This window comes from Crocodylus siamensis, chromosome 14 (assembly GCF_052110815.1).
Source record: "Crocodylus siamensis isolate JL-2025a chromosome 14, ASM5211081v1, whole genome shotgun sequence".
NCBI classification, from domain to species: Eukaryota; Metazoa; Chordata; order Crocodylia; family Crocodylidae; genus Crocodylus; species Crocodylus siamensis.
This window is the reverse complement of record NC_143408.1, coordinates 20,763,507-20,785,466: the sequence shown is the minus strand read 5'-3', so window position 1 is coordinate 20,785,466 and position 21,960 is coordinate 20,763,507. Positions and strand designations below refer to the sequence as shown.

The window sequence follows — 21,960 nt, the reverse complement described above, 5'->3', positions numbered from 1 at the left end:
CACCCTGCCCGTTCCCTCGGACGCCACCAACATGGCACGTTGGCCTAAGCAAGGCAGCGCCGTCGCGCCCTGCCCGTTCGCTGGGACGCCACCAACATGGCACGTTGGCCTAAGCAAGGCAGCGCCGTCGCGCCCTGCCCGTTCGCTGGGATGCCACGGCTGTGGCGCGCTGCGGCGGGGCGTGCAGCAGCCGGGCGCAGTGGTGGCTGCAGGACATCTGCCCCCCCGGCGCGTGCTGGGGAGGGGACGAGCAGGTGGGGCAGCCACTCCCTCCCACCCCTGGCCCTCGGCAGCCGGCCCGCCCGCGTGCGGGTGCGGGAGCGGGAGCGGGAGCGCGCGCGCGGCGCGGGTTAAAGCGGGCGGCCCGGCGGGGCGCACGTGTGTGCGCGCGGGCGCCGCTCCGCCGCCGGAGCCGGGCCGAGCCGCGCCGGGGCGGGCGGCGCTGCTATGGCAACCCCCGGGCGGCGCTGAGATGCTCCGGGCCGGGCGGGTGGGCGGGCGGCCACCGCGAGCGGACGCGCCGCCCTGAGCATCCTCCTGCCGCCGCCGCTCCCGGCGCGGGGCCGCCCGCGGGAAGTTGCAGCCCGGCTCCTCCCGGGGGAGAAAGTTTTGCTGCGGCGGCGCCGTCCTCGCCGCTCCCGCCCCGGCGCAGCCCGCGGATGCCGGCCGCGCGCCGCGCCGCTCGGGGGCCGGGCTGCCAGGGGCGCCGCTGAGCCGCCGGGACCCGCCGCCGCCGCCGCCGCCGCCGCCGCCCGGGATGGGGGGCTCGGCCGCGCCCTGGCGGGGGCTGGTGGCGCTGGGGCTCAGGCTGCTCTTCCTTGTGCCCGCAGGAGTGCCCGTGCGCAGCGGAGATGCCGCCTTCCCCAAGGCCATGGACAACGTGACGGTGCGACAAGGGGAGAGCGCCACGCTCAGGTAGGAGCCGCCGGCGGGTCGCGCGTGTCCCTCCCCCGGCGCCCCCTGGTCCGCCGGCACTCGGTGGCACCCAAGCGGGCGGGGGCCCTCAGGCCACGCGGGCCCGCGCTGGCATGCCACGCAGGGCCGCAGCGGAGAGCCGCCGCTCCGCCCTGCCAGGGCAGGGGGGCGACACAGGCAGGCGAAGCGTGTCGTGTCCTCCCTCCGCCGCCAGCCCCGTGGCGGGCGCGAGCCGGGTGCGGTGACCGCGGCCGCGGCCGGCGCGCGGTTGCGGCGTTGGCTCTGTCTGGAGAGGTGTTTGTGCTCTGGGGACCGAGAGCCGGTTTCCAGCTCTGCGGAGGACCCCCGGCTAGACGGTAGCTCCGTGATTTGCAAAGTTCAGAGCAAACGGAGATAACGAGATCGGCTTCTGAGACGGGCAGCCAGGTACCTGGGGCTTTTGAAGGGAGCGTCAGCCCAGTCTCCAGCACACTTTTTGCCTTTCATCTCCCTAATACGTGGGCAGGGGGGTTCACTGGAAGAGCTGGACACCTCCCACCCACCCGTTCAGCCTGGTAAAAGCAAGGAACCGCACTGAGCGGTGCTGCCGCTTTTCAAAGCTCGGTGCCAGACGTTAGCTAATGAGCACGCAAATCCCCGCTGGCAGGAAGGAGAGCGCAGAGCAGCCCGGCGCCCCGAAGCAGAGCGTCAGTGCTCCCAGCCGGTTGGAGTGAACTGATCCTGACGCCCCTTCTGAAGCCCGGTCCTGCTCCCCATCCAGTGGTGCCCAGCCTCTGCAGCTCCCCATTTGTCCTCCATCCAATTTAAGGTCTAGTTGTGTCCTGCCAGAGCTCAGCGGTAGTGGTTACCACTTGAGAATAAGGGGCACAAATGGGTCAGTGCCCAGCTTGGATGGTGGAGGCTGGCTGGGTCGTTCAGGGCACTTTCCCGGCTCTCAAGTCCTGCATCGTTAGTTGTGCTGCTCCAGCAGGGAGACGGAGACAAACCTGGCTGCTTTGGGGTGCGTTTGTTAAACCAGTCCGCGCAGGGGTGGTCAGCCCGCCGCACGTGTGCTGCAAGGGCGTGGGCAGCCTGTGTGTGTATACGTGGGAGACCAGGGAGAGGACGGCCAGCACAGTGGCAGGTAGGGCAGGGAGCAGAAAGCAGAGCAGCACATCAGGCAGGGGGGGAGACCCGAGCAGCGCTCGGGAAGGCACGGGGACAAAAAGGGCCCCACAGGCTTAGCGGGTGCAGCCCCCGAGCTCTGATGTCCGCGGTTGTGAATGGGGCTGGCCCCACACTGTCCCTTCGGTGTCCCAGGGTGCACTGCAGATTTGTGCCAGCAGAGGGCCAGCTTTGATCTACTTTGTCACTTTTGGGGCCGTTTCTGCGCTGCCGGAGCCCGCCGCGCAGCGCCTGGCTGGGCAAACGGGGATGCTCGCCAAGCCGCCGGCCCCAGAGCTGTCGGGTATCTGAACTTTCCCGCAGGAAACTTTTCACTCTCCAGAAGAACTGTTCCCTGCCTTCTCCCGGGAGCAGGACTCTTGGGGAACCCCCCCCACCCCCCAGAACTGGAGTCTCATGGTTCCTGTCTCCCCGGAGTATCCCCTCCCTGCGTCTCAACCCTGCTACGTGGCTTCCCTCCTGCACCCCTCTTTCCTTTGCCCTTCAATTTTAGCATGGCCTGTTCATTCCCCACCCTGCTTTCACCTTGTTTGCCCTCCGTCTCCCCCTCAGTTCTGTTCTTCCCCTCTCTAACTTCTGCGCCACCACTGTTTCCTCACCATTTCTGTCTTCTCTCCCTTCTTCCTCTCCTCCTTCCCCCGTGATGCCCTCTCCACTCCTCCTCCTCCTATCCTTGTTGCAGGCTTTCCCCTAGCCCTGGTGTGCTGCGGGCATCACTGTGTGCTCAGGTGCAGGGTTGATGCTTGACTCTCCCTGTGCCTTTCCATGACAGCTCCCTGTCAGGCCATGGTGGGCTGCTTCTAGCCTGCCCCGTTTCCACATGGCATTGACAGGCCCCCTCTTAAGTGCCTGTTTGGTCTTTGGGTGCCTGCCCTGGCATGCAGAGAGATGGTCAAGGCACTGCTGCAGACTTGCTGCCTCCCAGCGTGGAGCACTGACAGTATGCATGAGTCAGCTGAACCCTCCAGGCCTCTCCCAGAATGGTTCAGATAACAGGGAGTAAGCGCAAAGCTCCAAGAAGTTTTCAAAGCAAGAACATTGCCTCCTTTGATGTCTGTTGTGCTGCTCTGTCCTGCCCAGGAGGCTGGCATGGCTTCTGTTTAAAGGGGAAAAATAACAGCCCTCCCTAGACTGAGCTGTCTCCTTGGAGCTGAGCGAGCTCCACCATGGGTCTGAACCCCGCTATTCGGAGGATAGCAGTGCCTTCACTGTTCAAACCAGCTGTTGTCCCTCAGCTCAGCTCTCTGAGATGGACATACGCAACTCACCCATGAAGGGAATCTTCTGCTTCCCTTGAATGGGTGCCACAGCAGTTGCAAGTCAGCAAAGGCAGCCCTGCAGTAGGCGGTGGGATTCTGCGGGGCTGGGGTGTATCAGGGATGGAGCTGATTCTGCAGTGTCCTGGGAGAAACTATGCATCTCGGACAGAGCTGCTGTGGATTTGCTGTGGCCACAGCAGCAGGCTGTAGTCTCCAGCAGGAGACAGTGTACCAAGAATGGACGTGCAAAGATTCTCAGTGGCAGCTTTGCAGTACCCTGCAGGGACGGGCTGTATTGGTATGCAGGGGATGGTGATGTGTGACAGCACCTTGCAACAGGCTGCAGTATCCTGTAGGGTGACGGCATGTTGGGATAATGATTTTCTAACTCTCTTCCCTTCAAGAGCAGGAAAGCTATAACTCTTTTCTGCCCTTAAAACTGATCAGTCTTGCTGCATTTTGCCCTGATTTTGGCTTGCAGTAGGTCTCTGGTGTAAGAGATGCAGGGTACACGCCCAGGCTGGGGAAGGAGGTAGCTGTGTCAGCTTCCCTCTGTTATGCCTTGGGGAGATCTGCTCTTCAACCGACAAGCTTGAGAGTTCATTTTACAGTCGTTGGGGATGTGTAGGGCTCCCCAGCCATTTTACAAACAAAGAACCTAGATCCTCAAAGATCCTAGATGCAAAGATTCAAAGATCCAAAGAGCTCTTTGCATCCCTAGAATTTGTAGCAATCCCTTTTACCCAGAGGGACACAGCCCTCCCACTTTGTAAATGGAAATGCATCAGGGTCAGACCTAGAAAGGTCCTGCACATCTGCATCTTCCCACTGATTTTAATAAGGCTCATCACCATTTATGATAAAGTCTCTTAAACATGTATGGTGTGGGGATTAAATTAATATCCGGAATGAGATCTGAAACAGGGAGCGGAGCTCTGTGTTTTACAGGGAGAATAAAACAAGGATCCTCTCCAGGCAGCCAGTAGCTAGCCCCAGCCTCAGCAGTTTCACTTCTCAGGATGTCTCTCTGCCTCTTCTTCCAAGAGAGCCCTTGCCTCATCATCATCCTTGCAGACACAAAGCCTCCCTCTCCTAGCAAGCTGCAGGGTCATATTCCAGCTGTAGTAAACCTGTTCTGATATTTTGGATGGAGACTGGTGATTGCACCTTACTTTCTACCATAAGAACCAACAGTTCTCATAATGCAGTTAACTACCTTTCAACTCAGAGCAACCCAAAATCAGCCAGTCTGTCTGTCTATTTATAGAGAGAATGCTGATATTGAGGAAAATATTAAAGTAAAATAAGAATTTGGATATATAGTCAATCGCATGGTATTACTTAGGCTGCCAGGCAACCAACCTTTTATAACAGACATTGGCATAGTTCATAAAACAGCAGCTGCCGAAATTTTCAAGCCTTTATAGTTTTATCTGCATTTAAGAAAGAGTAGCTAATTTTTGTGCATAGTGGAGAGGCAGGGTGTTTGGGTTCCCTGCCCGGTGCAGCTGATGACTTGTGATCAGAACTCGGGGCACTTCATCTACTGCTCAGTGGGCACATCTACATGTGCAATGAATGTGCCCTGAATTTGCTGTGAGAAGCAACTTGCCGGTGTTTATGAAGTGGTCTGAGCTCCATCTGTGAGAAATTTTATGTCTAAAATAGAAACACAACTGCATTTTCCCTGTACTGAAAAAAGTTTAGAAGTAATGTGCCCCCATTCACATCAACCCAAACCTCACCCACCCCCAGGTCCATCACCAGTAGAAAGGAAAAGACAAATGAACAGCAGAATCGTGCTAATTCACACAGAAGACTTTGTGATTCACTGAATTTTGCCAATTAGTGAGTATGTGAACAAACCCAATTAAAATAAAAAGCCAGAATAAAACATCATGAAATGTTGTTCCTTCATTTATTTTTGCAATTATAGTTTTAATTATTTCTGACAATGCTTCATTGTTTTTTACAATAATCTACTGCAGTCTGTTTCCCAGCATATGATGAGGCCCTGGCAATATAAGACTGCTGCAAGGAGGCAGTAGCAGCCGGCAAATTTGGGCACTGGTCTGACAGTCAAGAGACAGGACTTATTGTAGTGTCTGCCATTGACCTTTTGAGTTGCCCAGGACAAGTAACTGCCCTGCTCTGTGCCTCAGTTTCCCCATCTGCTGAATGGGGATAATGGCACTCATTCACCACTGAGCTCTATAGCTGAAAGCGCCAGAGAGAAGAGAATTATTGTAGCTACTTCTCTGCTATTGAAATCCGCGCTGAGAAGTGTGGAGAGACTGCTGCTTTTTACGTGCGAATGCTAAAAGCCCAGGGCTTAGCGAAGAACAGATTAGCGAATCTCTGCTCTCTCTCTGCCCCCTCCCTCATCCCCCTTCCCCCAAAAAAGTTTCCCAAAGAAGCTAAATATATACCTGCCGTTTCCAAGGTAGATCTTGCTGCATGTAGGAGCTGTAATTGGCGACTCGCTGAAATTACAGGCATGGATTCTGGCATTTGGATCCTCCTGGTTGGCATAATAATTTCTCCCTAGGTAGCTGGTATTTAACTTGTCTTATCTGCTCCTGATAGTTATAATTACAGTGCCCACTAATTTCACTGTAATATCAGAGCCATTGTCTGGTGGTGGAGAAAGGTCACTGGGTTGCAGGCGAGCTCCCTCTGTGCCAACCTATTGCACAAAGACAAATGCTCTTACGGACTTGCGGATACTGTGGCCTTGCAAATGTGATGGGGCCTCCGTAATAAATGCCCGGGCCCAGGCACCGGGACTGAACAGGCTCGGGGTTCCTGTCCGCGTTTCAAGCTGGGTTTTCTTGCGTTAAGGAGGGAACGCAGGAGGCAACAATGAGAAAGATGTCTGGTATTTCTGCAGACCCTTAACATCCCTTTGTCAAGCTCATGCAACATCCTGGAGTCTTTGCCCTGGCGGTTCTACCACTCTTATTCTCATCCTAGTTGAGTACCTACCTCTGAAGCCAGTGGGCTGGATTTGGTAGACGTCTGCTCCTGCCGCTAGAGTAGCTTCAGTCTAGGATTCACACAACCCCTGGGAGATAGATCAGCAAAGTCTGATTGCTGTTCCTGTCAGCACCCCTTCCTCTCAACCTGATCCTTCAGACATGGGCTTCACTGGGCAGAAGCTGAGAGGCTGTATCTCTGTTGTTGGTTATTGCTGTTTCAGGAAAAGTGGCAGAATACAACAGACAGGGTTGTGATGAGACGGCGGATGGCTTCAGACAGTAACATTGCAACTAGGGACCTGGACTGGCAGCCCTTGCCTTAAAAAGATGCATTGTAGACTGCATTAAGCCTTTTTCGGCTTTACAAAAAAAGGGGAAAAAGTTACAGTTTCTTCTAGAAGGTTTAGGATTGAAATCCTGGTGAGGTTCTTGTAGTTCTTTCTAGTGGGAAGCCAACATCCACATCTAGTTCTTGAGCTTTACTAGTCTGACGTGTTTGGCAGCAGCAATATTCAGCTACAGAGGGTGAGACTGAATTGCTTTGTAATCCCTTTGCTATGGAGTAAACTAGATCTTTCTGTCGGCATAATAAACTCCCCTGGACTGTAAATGGTAATCGCTGTCTTTCCTCTAGATAATATGCACTGTTCCAAGAGCTCTAGTCTTTGTTTTTGGAAAGGGATCAGGTGTTAACGCTACAAAAAGAAATCAGGACACAGCAGCTGGATTTCAAGTTCCCATCTTCCCAGGAGTTTTCTGTCTTCCCTATCCTGCTCTGTACATGGATCTGCATCCAAATATTTTTCCACATCCAGAATTTCTGCCGACTTCCCAAAGCCCGAAACCATGGCTGCTTATTATAGCAATTAAATGTGCAATTTTAAACGATATTCTGGAGACTACGGCCAGGCAGACAATTCATGATGAGTAGCTGATTTTCACCTTTCTTGGCTTTCTTAGTCTCTTTGCAAACAGCCTCAGGAGGGAACAGGATTTTTCTCCAATTGTATTCATTCAAAGTAATTCACCAAATCAATCCTATGAATAAATCCTGGCCTGTTGTGAGTATTTTAATGTGAATTTTGGCCATTTGAGCTGTTTGGATTGGACACACTTGTCTGATGCTCTTGCCCCTTGTCTGGATGATCCAAAGCTCTGAAAGGTCAAATCTCTAGGGCAAATACTCACCGTTTCATCTTGCCTATGTGTTTCCCATGACAATCTGCCAGTAGCTGCTCAGAATTGGCCGTTCCCATGACCGTTCCCACCAGCCAGCTTGTTCCTTCGACGCCGTGAAGAAAGCAACCATGCAACGTTCTCATCACAGGGACATTAAATGCCAGATGTTGATAGAAATATTATTTTGCTGCAGCCCCCTGGCTCTTGGCCCTGACCTCCTGCTAAAGCATCCCCATTACGTTGTGTTTTTAGTCCTGCAGCCAGGGTTGCACATGCCCATTTGTGCGGTACCAGGCATAGGAGAAGAGAGGGAGTTTCTCTGTCCCTGTTGCAGTGCACAACTTGTGTTTGGAAACATGGAGTTGGATCAGAAATGCCCAAAGCCAGAGGTAGGCGATTATTTCGGGCGAAGGGCTGCTTACTGAGTTTTGGCAAGACATCGAGGGCCACATGACAGGCAGCCAGAGGCAGATAAATATTAATTTTCTAAATTTTTTAGGGGCCCCGCAGGCCAGATAGAATGGCCTGGAGGGCCGCTTCTGACCTGTGGTCTGCATTTTGCCCACCCCTGCCCAAAGCAGATATTACTTGAGCACACTGTGGATTGCCCGCAGCTAAATATTCAGTGCAAAATGGGATTCTGTTTTCCACCAGCTTGTGCTGCAAGGGCGGCCTTGTCTCCAAAAAACTGAGCAACAGTTTGGCTGCCGGTGTGGCCAGACCGTTCCTGCCCATGCTAACTAACTGCCTGACTAGTTCCTTGCAGTTCCCTGTTTGTTTTTATCCATCTGTTGTCTCCTGACTTTGACATAGATTACAAGATCCTTGGGGAGGACCCAGCTTTGCATTCCAGATAGCAAGCCATAACAGAAGACAATCACTTCTGTTCCAGAATAGTGTATGGGTGGGACGTTATTCAAGCATATTCCATAGGTGAATTACCCCATATAGAATCCTAGAAAATCAGGACTGGAATGGGACTCAAGAAGGCATCTGCTCTATCCCTGTCCAAGCCCCAAGACCTTTGGAATAGCCCCATGGATGACTGAACAAGAAATAATTGATTCTTGGCTTGTCTCCTCCTCTGGAAAGTGCAAGCCTTTGCTATTTGGGCAGGAAGGACTTGAAGAGGGTGGGGGGGCAGTGAGAGGGCTGAGCTCCTTTTCTGCCTGGGGAGAAAATGGGACAGAGTTGCGGGGGGGGGAGAGCTAGTGGTCCATGCAAGAAAGAAGAGGGAGTTAGGCATGATAGAATGAGACTGAGAAAGTGGATGATGGGAGGAAGAGCAGAAGAAAGAAAGGAAAAGAAAACAAAAAAAAAAAAACCTGGGAGGGCTAAAGAGAATGAACTAAGAGGATCCCACATGGCGCGGCACGACAGCAAGCTTGTAAAGTTCAGCGCTCTGAGAAGGCAGGAGTTCTTAAATCAGGCCCAAGTAATCAACACAACTAGCCCGGGGACAGAGAAGAAAGGTGCTGGCTGGAGATAGCTGAGATTAATGGGGTTTCAGTTTAAGCCAGCCTGCTGTTCCCCCAGCCCCGGGACACGACACAGCAGGGCAGTGCCTTCCCTCCCTTTATTTATTTATTTTGTGTGTGCACACGTGTGTGTGTGCATGTGTGGATGTGTGTTTAAAAAAAAAATCTAACAAATTTCTAACCCATATAAATCCAATTACCCGTGTTTTGCCTGCAGGGTGCGAGGGAGATTAATGTTAGTATTTTGGCAGGAATGTAAAAAGAAATAGGTGGTAATAACAATGAAGGCTCATAAAAAGGAGCCGATAGCCGAGTCTGTGCCTGGGAACCTGGCTGTAATTCTCATGGGCATTTGCCATCAGTCTGTGCCAGGGCCCTTTTCTCCTGCATAGGGGTACAAAAGAGCCAGGAATGCTTCCTGGGCCTTGGACCAGCTCATCCTGAAATGGATGCTGCCAGGGTAGTGGCACTGTGGGTCGGATAAACGTGTACTGCAAGAGCATCTTCCCTTTGAAGACCACACGGTGCTTTGCAGATATTCAGTGCTAAGCCCCACATAAGCCTCAGGAGTCCAACAGCATTACACCAGTTTCACAGGAAGGAAGCGGAGTGCTTGATTACTGGTTTTTTAGAAGGTCAGGAGTATCTCAGCTTCTCCTGAACTCGAGAGCTGCAGTTTCTCGTTACGCTGCAAAATCTGGCTCAGGTTGAGTTGGCCCAAGTTTGTTAAAAATGCTTACGGCCAACTGAGAAGGGGCATTTGAACTGTAGTCTTCTGGTCAAACTGCATTCTGGACACAGCATCTGTCCTGGGAAGACTGCAGCAGGGCTCACATCTGTGTCACTGTCACTGCACCTCCTCTCCACTGTGGCCTCCATTCTGCATTGTCTCCTCCTGCCTCTCCCATCCCTTCCCTATAGCATTGCAAACCTGAATGCGTATAAGGTGTCTTTACTGCAAATTTCACCCGGGTGATAGATTAGCCATGCCTAAGGCAATGTCGAGAGACATGGAGAGAGCAAAGCAATGTAGCTGCAGGCCAAAGGCATACCTGACATATTGTGTGTTCGCTGATAATACATTCCCCTGTGTTACACTAGGATCCTGGATCATATCCTGTGGTCCTTTGCAATGCAGTATACTGAGATACTCCATAATTATTTCCCAGTCAACTGTGGGAGAATTTGTCTGCTCTTTTGGATAGAGGGAACTGTGGGAAAGTATTGGAGGACTCAGTGTGGTTTAGCTTTACATCCTTGCTGCAAAATGGGTGGGTCGCCAGCTCAAGCGAAAGCTATGTCAGCCCTTAGCAGCCAACCAGCTTCATTGTGAGCACTGGTAAACTTGTCAAAGGTTTTGTGTGTGAATGGGAAGAGGGTTTATTAGCGACAGGCAAAAGAGACCGAGCAGGGTTTGCTGTGAAGAGGTGCCCGTACTTGCAATGTTGGCAATGTGGTGTCTCAGTATTAAGCTTCAGAGGCAAGAAACGCAAACCCTGGCTTTGCTGCTTCAGGCTCTGTGTCATAGCTCCCAGGGTATCTGCAGGACACCAAATGCTCAGTTCAGGTATCTTAAAGTTGTTTCTGTCCTTTACATCCCTTCAATAACTGCTTCAGCCCAGTGTGCAAAATCCCTTGCCGCATCCCCAGTAATCACCCCAGCTCATATATTAATCACGTCCCGGATAATGCGTCCCCATAACAGTATCCACGCTCTCTGCTTCGCTCTGCACCCGGCTCCTTGCTCTCCGTTTATTACCACGGCGCGTTTTATAACCTGCTTTATCAGATGGCTTTTTTTTTTTTAAAGAGCAGAGCCCACAAGCGACTCATCATTTCAGAACCAGGGAGAGAGCCGTTAGCAGAGAGAAGAAAGCTTCCATGCTTATACCTTAAATGAAGAGGCCGCTTTACAGTGTTGTTGCATCTAATTCAATCAAGGCAGTTAAAGCTGAGATTTAAAGTCTTTTGTGCTATCACAGGAGTTGCTCTGATGCAGCAGCAGGTAGAGGAAAAAGACTGAGCCCATTTCCAGGGAGACTTGGAAGTTACTGTAGGAGACAGCCAGGCCCCAGGCTTTTTGCAGCTGTGGCTACATTTGGAAACAGTTAGCATTCACCTCACACAAGATCTCACTTTCCCTCCCCCTCCCTGCTCTTGCTCCTTGTTCACATATATTCCATTAAGTGGAATTGATTAGTTTGGCTTTTTTTTTTCTTTCTTTTTAGTTTTGGTTTTAATTACTAGGTTTAACCACATAATTATTATACCGGCTGGCCCTGACACCGTTTGAATCATTCCCACTTCCCTCACACCTGTTGGAGTGTACTGCTTGGACTTAATTAAAGGCAGGGTGCCCCAGCTCACAGAAACAGCAGGGTGAAGTGGAGGCTCCTTGGAGTGGCGACCACTCTGGGAGAAGGGCCTGGTTCATCCCTGGAGTCATTAACTGTAGGGTGAGAGGACTTTATTATGACCATCTTGTTTGGCCTCATGCGCGAGGCAGGGCATAGACGTTCATCTGCAGATTCCAGCATTGAGCACAGACTTTCTGACTCTGGTAATGCATGTCTAGTAGAAATAAAGTCTGTTGTGATTCAAAGACATCCAGGGGCAATGAATTTGCTACGTTCCTAAGTGAGCTGGTCCAGTTCTTAACTAGTCTCACACTTAATAACTTGCCCTTCATTTCTACTTTGAATTTGACTTCCATTTGTACTCGCTCTCCACTCTCAGCAGTCCCCTCCTTATGTAGGTATGTTCAGACTAGTATTGAGTGAGTAAGTGATTTCTTTATTTTTAAGTTCAATTGGTTGAGCTCCTTAACCTTCTTACCATCCAGCACATCCGCCAGATCCAGACTCATTCTTGTCGTCCTTCTCATGTGAACTCTCTCCCATTTCTCATCATCCCTTTTCAAAATGTGGATCTTGGGAATGGACATGTAGCAGTCCACGATGCCTTTAGCAATACCATGTGCTCAAAAGAGTTAGCTTGAAATGGGTTGCATCATCTTCGGAGCAGTTTTGAATGGGTGGAATATACTTGTCCTCATTTCGGGATTAATATGTCTAGCTGCCCCAGTGCATGCAGTTAGTGTAGACAAGGGAAAGCACTTAAGCCAGTTTCCTTTTCAAGCAAGTTATGCCCAGCTGTTGCCAGTTGTGTCTGTCCTTGCCTATAGCGGGGTGCACCTAAGGTGCCTGTTGATATCTGAAATCAGGACTGATGTCAAAGAGACATTGCCAGAGATGATTCTGCTGTTTGATTTTAACTAGCTTTTGGCAAAGCAAAGAGGAAAGATCCCCTTCCCCCCCAAGACTCTCTGTTGGGGTTTGCACCAAGCCCTGTGGAAGGAGGGCTACTTGTGGGGAATGCTCTGCTGAGCGCCCATCTGGATGGCCACACTCAATAAAGTTGCTGGTACTTTATGTTGGGTTTAGAGAATTAAATAAATGTTTGGCACAACTTGGAAACCAACAGGGTTCAGTTAGTAGATGCATCACACCAACTTATAATGCTGACTTGCCAGCTGGACAAGACTCTGCCTGTAGCCTAAACCAGGCACTTCTGTCCCATGGGAACTGCTGGAGGACTTTGTATAACTGCATTGAGTTGTTGCCTGTTCCCCAGAGAAATGTGAGAGTTTCATTGCTCAGCTCTCAATTATAACCATGCTGGAGAGGGAGCACAAAGGGAGTTCATCATAGAGGAACAACTCTGCATTGCCTGGGCTTGTGGGAGAGTAGGAGATGAAGCACTCAACATTCACAGGTCTTTTTCATCTCTAATTTCAGTGCTTCTGCTTTCAGACAGTGCTGCCACTAGAGCTGAAATGCAGCCCAAACAAGAGGCTTAACAAGCCCCGAGAGCTGTCCGGAAAGTTATCCTGACACCAAGTGACAGACACTCAATTGATATCCTCTGGAGACTTTAAACACACTTCTGCTAGGCTTCCAGAGCTGGCTTTGTCTCAGACCTGGAGAATCTGTTATCTGTAGTGATGCCTCCCCTGACATGCCTCATTGCTCATGACGTTTCTCTTTGCTACCTGCTTCAGTGTGCTGGTAAACTCTTTCCAGTGCTGGAAGCCTTTTGAGGTGCCTTTCCTTCCCCATCCAGTTCGCTGCTGATATTTAATGCCTCCTCCTTATTAGTAGGGTCTAGGCATCTTATGAGTGTGCTTACACTGCTCAGGCAGAAGAGGTTTGGCTTAGATAAGGGCCTGAATCCAGGTCTTGGTCATCACGGGTGTGCACAATACACATGGATTTCTGGATAAGCCAAGCCTGCCTTTCTCCCTCCCCCATTAACAGTCCTACCTAACCACCTTCAGTCTGGATGTAGCCACGTGGTCCCACTCGTAGTTTAGGTACAGGTCAGAGAATCTGAACTTCCAGATGCTTTTCTGGACCTCGGAAACTTTTGAGGGTTGCCCATCTGAAACCACTCCTCTGCTCTCAGGATCCAACATAGTACAAAGTCTTTGCATGGACCAGCGTAGCCATTGCTAGACCTGTGAGGACTCTATTGCTGAAGGCCTGCATATGCCACAGTTCTGCTGTGAGACCAACCTGTCAGCCTTTGTACCATAAATAATCCTGCATCTCTTCCATTCCTGCTTCTCTCCACTGTCTTTGCATCCGTCCAAGGGGTGGAGACTCTCTCCAGAATACACACACTTGAGTTGATTGAAATGGTGATATCAAAAATAGGGAAAAAATGAGACCTCATGCAAGTGAAAATACCACTCAAAATGAGGGCCAGAGCATCAATGACCTCCTCTGCTACCCTCCAGTTCATGTACATATCCTTGATCATATGTATATGCGTGTATATCACTGCCCTATCTGGGTGGATGGCTGATCAATCTTCTAGGTCAGCATGGTGTAATACCACCTAAGGCTCTGAAATGTCAAAATATTGGATACTCCTCCCACCGGAAGCATCCCCTGCTCTGAAACAGTCCTGCAGAACTGTTTAATTTGCTCTTTTCCATAGGATTTTTTAATCATCCTGTGAAAGTTAATAGAGAATTCCAACCTCACTGTACTTCTCCTATAGGATGAGTTCAAAAATAATTGTAAGGCTTCCAGCAATAGTACATACTTTTTTTTTTTATTATTATTATTATTATTATTATATCACACCCTACAGAGGCCTATTGACTTCCTCCCAGCACTTTTTATGAGATATTTTTGGGGGGCAGGTGTGACAAGATCTTAGGACCATGTTTGTGACCAGAAAAGCCAGATTTGTTTTGCTGTGAGGTTCGTGCAGGCTGCTGCTGCCCAGAACAGGAGCACTTGGCCCAGGGCTCACTGCCATATTGAAGAGCCCTGCTTACACCTCATACAGACCCATTAGCATGAGGGAGATGGTCTTTAGCGAGAGCTGGGCCAGCCCAGACTATGAACATTGAAGGAGCAGAGACACAGAGATGCAAGCAGAGCATTTCCCTTGATTTTACTTTTATGGCCCAGGTAAATCAATGGCCAGGGCAGCCTGTCTGCAGAAATCTCCTCCCTAAAAAAAAGTTTCCCTGTCTTTGTATTGGTACATGGATTCCTCTCGCTGTGCACTAATTGATATACTAGGACAGCATTCAGAGTCTTCCTTCTTTCCCTCTCCCACTTCCCTCATTGCTTCGTGTCCTGATTAGAAACTATACTCCAGAAAGTATCATTATATATTGCATTTATGTCGGTCTTGGAACAAGCACCCTGAAAAGCTCTCCATCCTGACCAGTAATATCAGGTCCTTTTCCAGTCCTTCGTCTCCCCAACCCAGCTGGGGGGTACCCTCTTGTTATTCCAGTTTGGCCCAGCCCCTGCCCTCGGCTTTGCATAATCACCACCCCTGTGCCTCCAGCATGTTCTGCTTTTCCAAACCCACCCCACCCAGAGCTTTACTCATGCACTCATCATCCTAAGCTGCAGCACCCCATGGTAGTCTATGGCTCCCCCAACACAGCTGTACCATACTCACAACAAAGACCACTGCCTGCTGTTTTGAGTACTGGTCTTCATCTCAGCTCTTCAAATATACCTAGATGCTGAGCTGAGTCATGACCTCCTCTACTCTGGCCACGTACCTCAGTCTTGTCCTGCCCTTTCCAAAGCCCCTGCTAGCACAGACCTTGCAGCTGCTTCTGGAAGATGATATTGGATTCAGCAGGACACTGCCAAGCTCACCATCTCAGCACCTCATTTTCATTCAAAAGACAGTTTTCCCTTCAGCTTCAGACCTGTGGATTCTTGCCCCTGCCCCTCCTTTCTGTTCACTTTTTGCAAACAGTGGCCATGTCTACACGTGCATTTATGCTGACATAAATTTTCAGCTCAGTAAGTTACTGCGCACTAAGTGGGAATAGGCTGGCATCTACACATGCAAGCGTTAAAGCACATTAATGCTGTGTGTGGACTGACTCGGGACTGAAGTTAGTCCCAAGTCAGTCCAAACGCACAGTGTTACAGTGGAGTAAGTGCACAGTAACTAATCGGGTGTAAATGTGATACCTGCATGCGCAGGTATTAAGTTTATGCTCAAGTTGGCATACACCACCATATTTACTGTGCAGTACGGACATGCACATATAGACACACATCCAGACTGTGCAGGAATTTCGGTTACTGCATAGTAAATGAGCACGTGTAGGTGCACTAAGCAAGGCCCAGTTCTATGACTTACTGAGCAAACTCCTCTCTTATTGACTTGAGTGGCAGGCTCAGCACCTTTCTGAAGGCCTCTGTCCCTCAAAGGATGAGGTCCCCATTGAGCCTGACAAGGAGGGAAGCCAGTCGTGTGCGCCTGGCCTGAACCATGAGCGGATGTGGTATTCCCTGCCTCTCTGGTAAAGGGCTGACAGGGCTCTGCTGGGCTTGGTAACATCATTTGACATTTATTGATTCCTTTTGTTTATTATTTAGAGGTAAATCACTGCAGACTTTAGTTCGTGCATGTCTTTTCTGATCAGCTGGTTTGCTACGGTTATGATGCCCTGTAGGGTTATCAGAATCTCAGCAGGCTGCTGGTGCTGGGGTAGATTGAGCATCCCTTTATAGCCAGAAATGCAGGCTTCCTGAAGAGACTCACACAAGCAGTGCAATGGGGAACAGAGGCATCATTTCAAATACCGAGAGACCAAAAATCCCATTCCTTCTGCTAAAAATAAACCTTGTTGTCTCTGAACCCTTTTACCATTGGTGAGCGAAGAGGGGGTAGGGGGGTGGTAGTATTGGGTCAGACCTAGACTGTGCTGTAGTTGGGTCAAAATTAGAAGATGTATCTAAGCCCACAGGATCTTTGGAGAAGTTCTGATCTAGGTAAGAATGTCATCTCTAGGACTCCTCTTTGAAAGGGAAAAAAGAAAGATCCAAACCTGAATGTAGTAACTCAATTGTCTTGAAAAGTAATAACATTCAGTGCTGTCTTTTCATCTCAGTCTCATCTCTGGTTCACACAACAAACATGAACATTTGATATCAATTCTCATAGTGTTTGCATCCCTTGATTTTTCAACTGACCCCAAAGTCTCCTGTCAAAAGTTGCATGTGCATTGAAATTGCACTAACCTTTAAATTAGCAATTTGTTCAGTATGAAGCCATAAATCAGGTTGGGTCTACTCAGAAGGTTTGCAAATGTTAGCACATCTTGGAGGAACATGGTCTGAATCTCTGGTTCATAATGCAGCCTGAAATCAGCCACATTTTACATAGCTTGGGGTTTCATTGTGAGCATTACATGCCTCTGGCCTTTTCTTCCATGTCAGGTGCTGTGCCTCAAATCACCAACACTGTCCCATTAATACACTTGATGCTAGTGCTTAGTGTTTGCACCCTGTTTAGTGTTCAGGTGTAGCTGGGTGTCATCACAGAACAAGAGGGAAGCTGTGGAGACAGTGATGTCATTTGATTACTGGCTTTGTCCTCTTCTACTGACTCCCTTTATGACCTTTGGCAAGTCCCTTTTCCTCTTGCTGCTTTGGTGTCCATATTTGAAAAAGTAGTCTGAGATCCCTATATGAACTGTGATACGAAAGGGTATGGTTGTTGTTGTGGTGAGTCAGGATGGGATTGTGAAAGAGCCAAAGGGAGTATGGTGTGTGACTGTCACTGAAATTCAATGGAAAAGAGTACTTAACTCCTGTGAGTTCACTGGAGACTCTTGTCCTTGAAGACCTCTGGTGCTACTGAAAAATGTCTGGCTGGTGGATTAGTAGCATTGTCTGTTTAACTACAGAATCAGCACAGACATCTTTGCAAACTTCACTTGCCCACCACAGTGTGCCTCACCTCTCCAGGACTTGGAGGTGGGTTCACTTTCCATGTACCACTGAGTCCCTGGCTGCCCAACCGAGATGGCCAAGTGCTGCCATTTGTACTTGGGCCTTTCTGATGTAGATGCCTGGTCACTAGGCCCTGGACTGAGCCCACATGTCCTGTGTCACACAGACCCTGAAAGCAAGGACAGCCGAGACTTCTGGAGCTCAGCACCTACCATGGAGGAGAAGCATATCCCAAAAAACCATGGCTCAGATTTCACCCTTCAGAAAATCAGGGCATTTCTAGTGAAGGTGCCTAAATATCAGTGCTTAGCTGTCCAACTTTTTGTACTCAGCTGACCCTGGCCTTTCAGGTGGGGCTTTTGATTCCCACTGAATTCACAAGGGAAGGGTAGGGTGGAATCATTGACTTTAAGGGGACCATAGAGAGTCCTGCGACAGATACTCTTTAAACCCTATCAGGAACTTATGATAGGGTTTAAGAACGATAATTTTATGTTCAGCACAAGTTAAATAATATAAGAAAAAGCTGTGTGGTAGGTATTAAAGTTTAACAACTCTGTATATCTATTACCTAGTTGTTAAATCTTTATATGCCTTAAATAATCAATTGATATTTAATTAGCATACAGTACAATTACCGCCTTCCTAAATCTATAATGATAAACCAAGTTGCAAGTTATTGGATGTTAATTACTAGCTGATGATTAGAAACAGCTATAGACATTTACCAGCCTCATCCTAGATATAATACGGCGTGTCCATTGCGCACTGCAGAGCTAAACTGCACTTGCTGTGTCTTAATAATCAATGGGTGTTTAACATGCAATATTTGTCTAATTAGCTCCAAATTAAATCCTCATTGACAACACTTCAGGGCTAGAGATCTGCATCAAATATGATAGATTAGACACAGGAGGCCTGCTACTGCTAGCTGAAGATGTGCGTCATCTGCCACGCCTGCCATGGGTGGTACGTGCCTCCTTTCATGCCTGTCTTGTCCAAAGGAGGACTGACTGATGTCTGGGTTTTGGTGGAAGCGCTGGATTCAAGTCCTTGGAGAAGAGAGGCTTCTCTTTGTTTGAAAAATAGGGATAACATGGGCAGGCTCAGCCTGGATCTGGAAGCACCATTTCTGGGGCTTCAGAAGAGAGTTTAGTTTCTGTGACCCCGTCATTTCTGCATTCTGAGGATGCTGATTAGGACGGGAGTGTCGTTAATGCCGGCGGTGTTCGTGGTTGTCGCAGCATGTGAATGCTTGTCCTCTGCGAACCGGAGTGAGAGCCATGAGAGTGATTTCGTGGAGGTTTCCCAACCATTGGTACGTAGTAATTCAAAGTCACTTGTGGCCTGGTTGGATATGAAGCGGCAGCTTGAAGGCAGAAGCCTCAGAGAACCTCTCAGCAATGACCCAAGACAGTGATTTTCAACCTATGGTCCATGGACCCCTAGCGGTCTGCAGATTATATCTAAGGGGTCCATGAATGATGGCTATGATCAATCAGAAGTATGCAAATACCCACACTTATAATTCAAAGTGGTCTTTACCTCTATTCAAAAATTTTTAGAGGTATGCAAATGAAAAAAGGTGGAAAACCACCGTCTTAAAGAAATCCAGTTCCATTGGATGATTCCTTGCTGTCTTTCTCCTTGGCAGCCCTCTAAACACATTTATGCAGAGGCAATACTGATGTCCTGACACCGCACATGCTTAGGTTCTCTTGTCACATGCGCACATCCAAGCACACACCCACACCCATCCTGCTCCCCCTCTATTCAAAACCCATCTGTTTAACAAGACTCATGAGGAAGACGTTTCTGCCTCTCTTCTTTATTCAGCTCTGACCAGTGCACCTGCATTAGGGGCTGCTTGGTGGTGTGTAGCATGTTGTGTACTGGTGCCAGCTGGGTGGTGACCCTCAGGGTGTGCCTGCGTATCAAGGTGCATCCTTTCCTGACCTGAGCTTTCAGGTATGGTTGGAGGAGCAGCACTTGGCGGACATCCCCACTGCCGGCTGGTCATGACAGCAGCAGAGTGCCCGAGCTCCTGTTTGGAGCAGGAGACTCTGCGCTTTTCTGGCTGGCTTCACCGAGGATGCCCCAGACTGTTCAGCTGGTGAGGCCTGAAGTCAAACTGCAGGCTGGAGACCGGGGTAATGTAGCAGAGCCAGATATTTAAAATGACATGGGACTTTTCCTTGCAGGGCAGAGTGGGTAGAAGTGGCTCAGTAGCAGAGTATCAGAACTGAACTATCTTTCTGGCACCACTGGTTCAAATCCCCAGGGTGGGCAGCTCAACCCCTCATCTGCCTAGACCATATCGATCAAGTTTTTGTTCTGGCACTTGCGTGTGTTGGGCACTTCAGGTGAGCTGATAGCAGAAGTGGTTCTGGTTACCGCACGTGGACTGTAGAGAGCTGCAGGAGTTCGGTGCACGCGGGAAGGTTTGCCCAGCTGTCACTGGCTGCAGTTGATGCTTTCCTTCCTTGTGTGCTGGCTGCCAGCCCAAAGGCAGAGACGGTTCGATCACAAAGCTGCTTAGCGTGCATGGAGGGCCATGCCTTCCACTGAGGTGCATCAGAGCTCCCGCCTCGACACCTGAAAAACTCTGCTAACTTTCACCCGCCGTGCATCTGCCTGCACTGTGCCACCAAACCCAGGATCCTGCTAACATGGAAGATGCAAGAGGAATTTGAAGTCCTCAGTTAGCTGAGAGCAGATGCCATTTGATGCAGGTTAGATAACAGAGAAAGCATGCGGCAGAGGTTTTGGAAGTAGGAGGATGCGGGTTTAGGCTCTGCCTGGGCTGGGGTTTAATTCTTGGCTCTGCCACAGACTCAGAGGTTTCACAGAAGTTTAGGGCTGGAAGGGACATCATGAGATTGTTAGGTCCAGCCCCACTGCTCTGGGCAGGAAAGACCCCTGGGGTCGAATAACCCCAGCAAAGCGTGCATTCAGTCCCCTTTTGAAGATCTCCAAGAATTTGCCTATTCTGCAAGGAACCACTCCGCTGGGAGTCTATTCCAGGCCTGCACCACCCCGCTGGGTCTGGTCACATGAACCATGAAGAAGTGCTTTTCTTATATCCAGTCTGAAACCTTCTTCTAGGAGTTTATACCTTTTGCTTCTGGTTTTCCCCAGGGGTGCTTTGGTGAATAGTTGTTTGCCTGGCCCCTGAGGCTCTCCCCTGATATATTTGTAACCGGCCACCAAATCCCCCTGAAGTCTTCTTTCCAGGCCGAGCAGACCCATATCTGTCAGCCTTCCCTCATATGGCTTGCTCTTCAGGCCTCTGATCATACACATGGCTCTTCTCTGGACTCTCTCAAGCTTCTTCACATCCTTCTTGAAGTGCGGTGCTCAGAACTGGACGCAGTCCTCAAGCTGCGGCCGACTCAGTGTACGACCTTGAACGACTTCACTTCTCTGCACCTCTGTTTCTCATCTTTAAAATGGGAGAGGATAACTGTGCTTTTTTTCTACTGGGCTACTCGGCTTCAAGGCAGAGAGAGTCTCTGTGTGTGCGCAGAACACCGAGAACAAATGGGGCTGTAACCACCTGGGTTTGGGACAACTAGGGTTATATAGTTTACATACTGCCGAAAAGCAGAATGGACGAAGCGTTTGTTGAGGAGAGAGTCTTGTATGGGAGCATCTACCCCCAGTCCTTACAGAACAAAGGTAACATTTGTTATTGGGGTAGCTAAAACATGTTGGGCACCTTTAATCTGACCTTGATACCAAGGATGCAAGGGCTGGGTTGCATAAGGCAGATCTGGAGGCAAGAGCCCTCTGGATTTTGCACAGGGCTTGCAGCACATGGAAGAGAAATCCCTGCGCTGGGCGGGCTGGGGGAAGCAATCTCACTGCAGTTTGTCAGCGAACGTGGAAGCTGTTTTGAGAGCAGTGGGATGGATTGGATGGCCTCTGGCTCTTTCTGAGAATCAGCTTGTCCTTCACACTCAGCGTGGATGTAATTAACTGCACTGATGGGATGTTATGCCAACAGCAAAGCAGAAAACACCAGAAAATGAGTCAGAAAGGATACAGGGCCATTCAGAGGAAGGGTATGAGGCGGGGGAGAGGAGGCGGACGGCTGTGCCATGCTGCTCACCTCTTGCTGCACAACGTATGTATTGACATCAGCTCTCCCCCACCCACTTTACTGCCCACCTCTGAGAGGGTGAGCTTGAGGGACACCATGGGGATGGGGGGAAGCTCAGGAATGGCTTTACAGCAGGGATTGAGATGTGTTTGCTCTTAGCTCTTGCTTGCTTTACCTCTCTTCTTGGTGGTCAGGGTGGAGGGACGAGGGCTGTGCTGGGTGGTACTTTCTCTCAAGGGTATTTACCACTCATTTGCAAATGGTTTTATGTGAGATTGTTCCAGATTGTGCAGCCTGATGTTCAATGGTGCTGGCCACACATGGCTGATGTTGGTGGTTTTGATTCATGTTACGGGTGTGCCTAGGATGCCTGGTTAATGACCTGGCCCTGTGGTGCAAGGTTCTTCACAGACAAGCAGCAAAGACAGCCCCTGCCCTAGAGAGCCCAATAGGAGCAGCACCGAAACATGTGCATGCATCCTATGAATACCAATGGGACCTATTAATACCAGTGAGTTTTGTAGTTATTCAATACCTGTCTAAAATGAAGCATATGCTTAAGTCAGGATTCTCAACCAGGGTGCCATGGGATCCTGG

General features: G+C 49.8%; 1 protein-coding gene across 3 annotated transcripts in view; it reads left to right on the top strand.

The window, feature by feature from the left end:
• Positions 1-21,960, top strand: part of LOC149853431 (opioid-binding protein/cell adhesion molecule homolog) — a 649,187-nt gene that overhangs the window by 347,244 nt on the left and 279,983 nt on the right. The window contains exon 2 of one of the 3 annotated variants that reach the window (XM_090027258.1): positions 831-915. In XM_090027258.1, the coding sequence (XP_089883384.1) occupies positions 831-915 (85 nt within the window). Of the gene's footprint in view, positions 1-536; positions 916-21,960 lie in introns of those variants that run through there. The other 2 variants (XM_090027257.1, XM_090027259.1) reach the window with 2 other exon arrangements.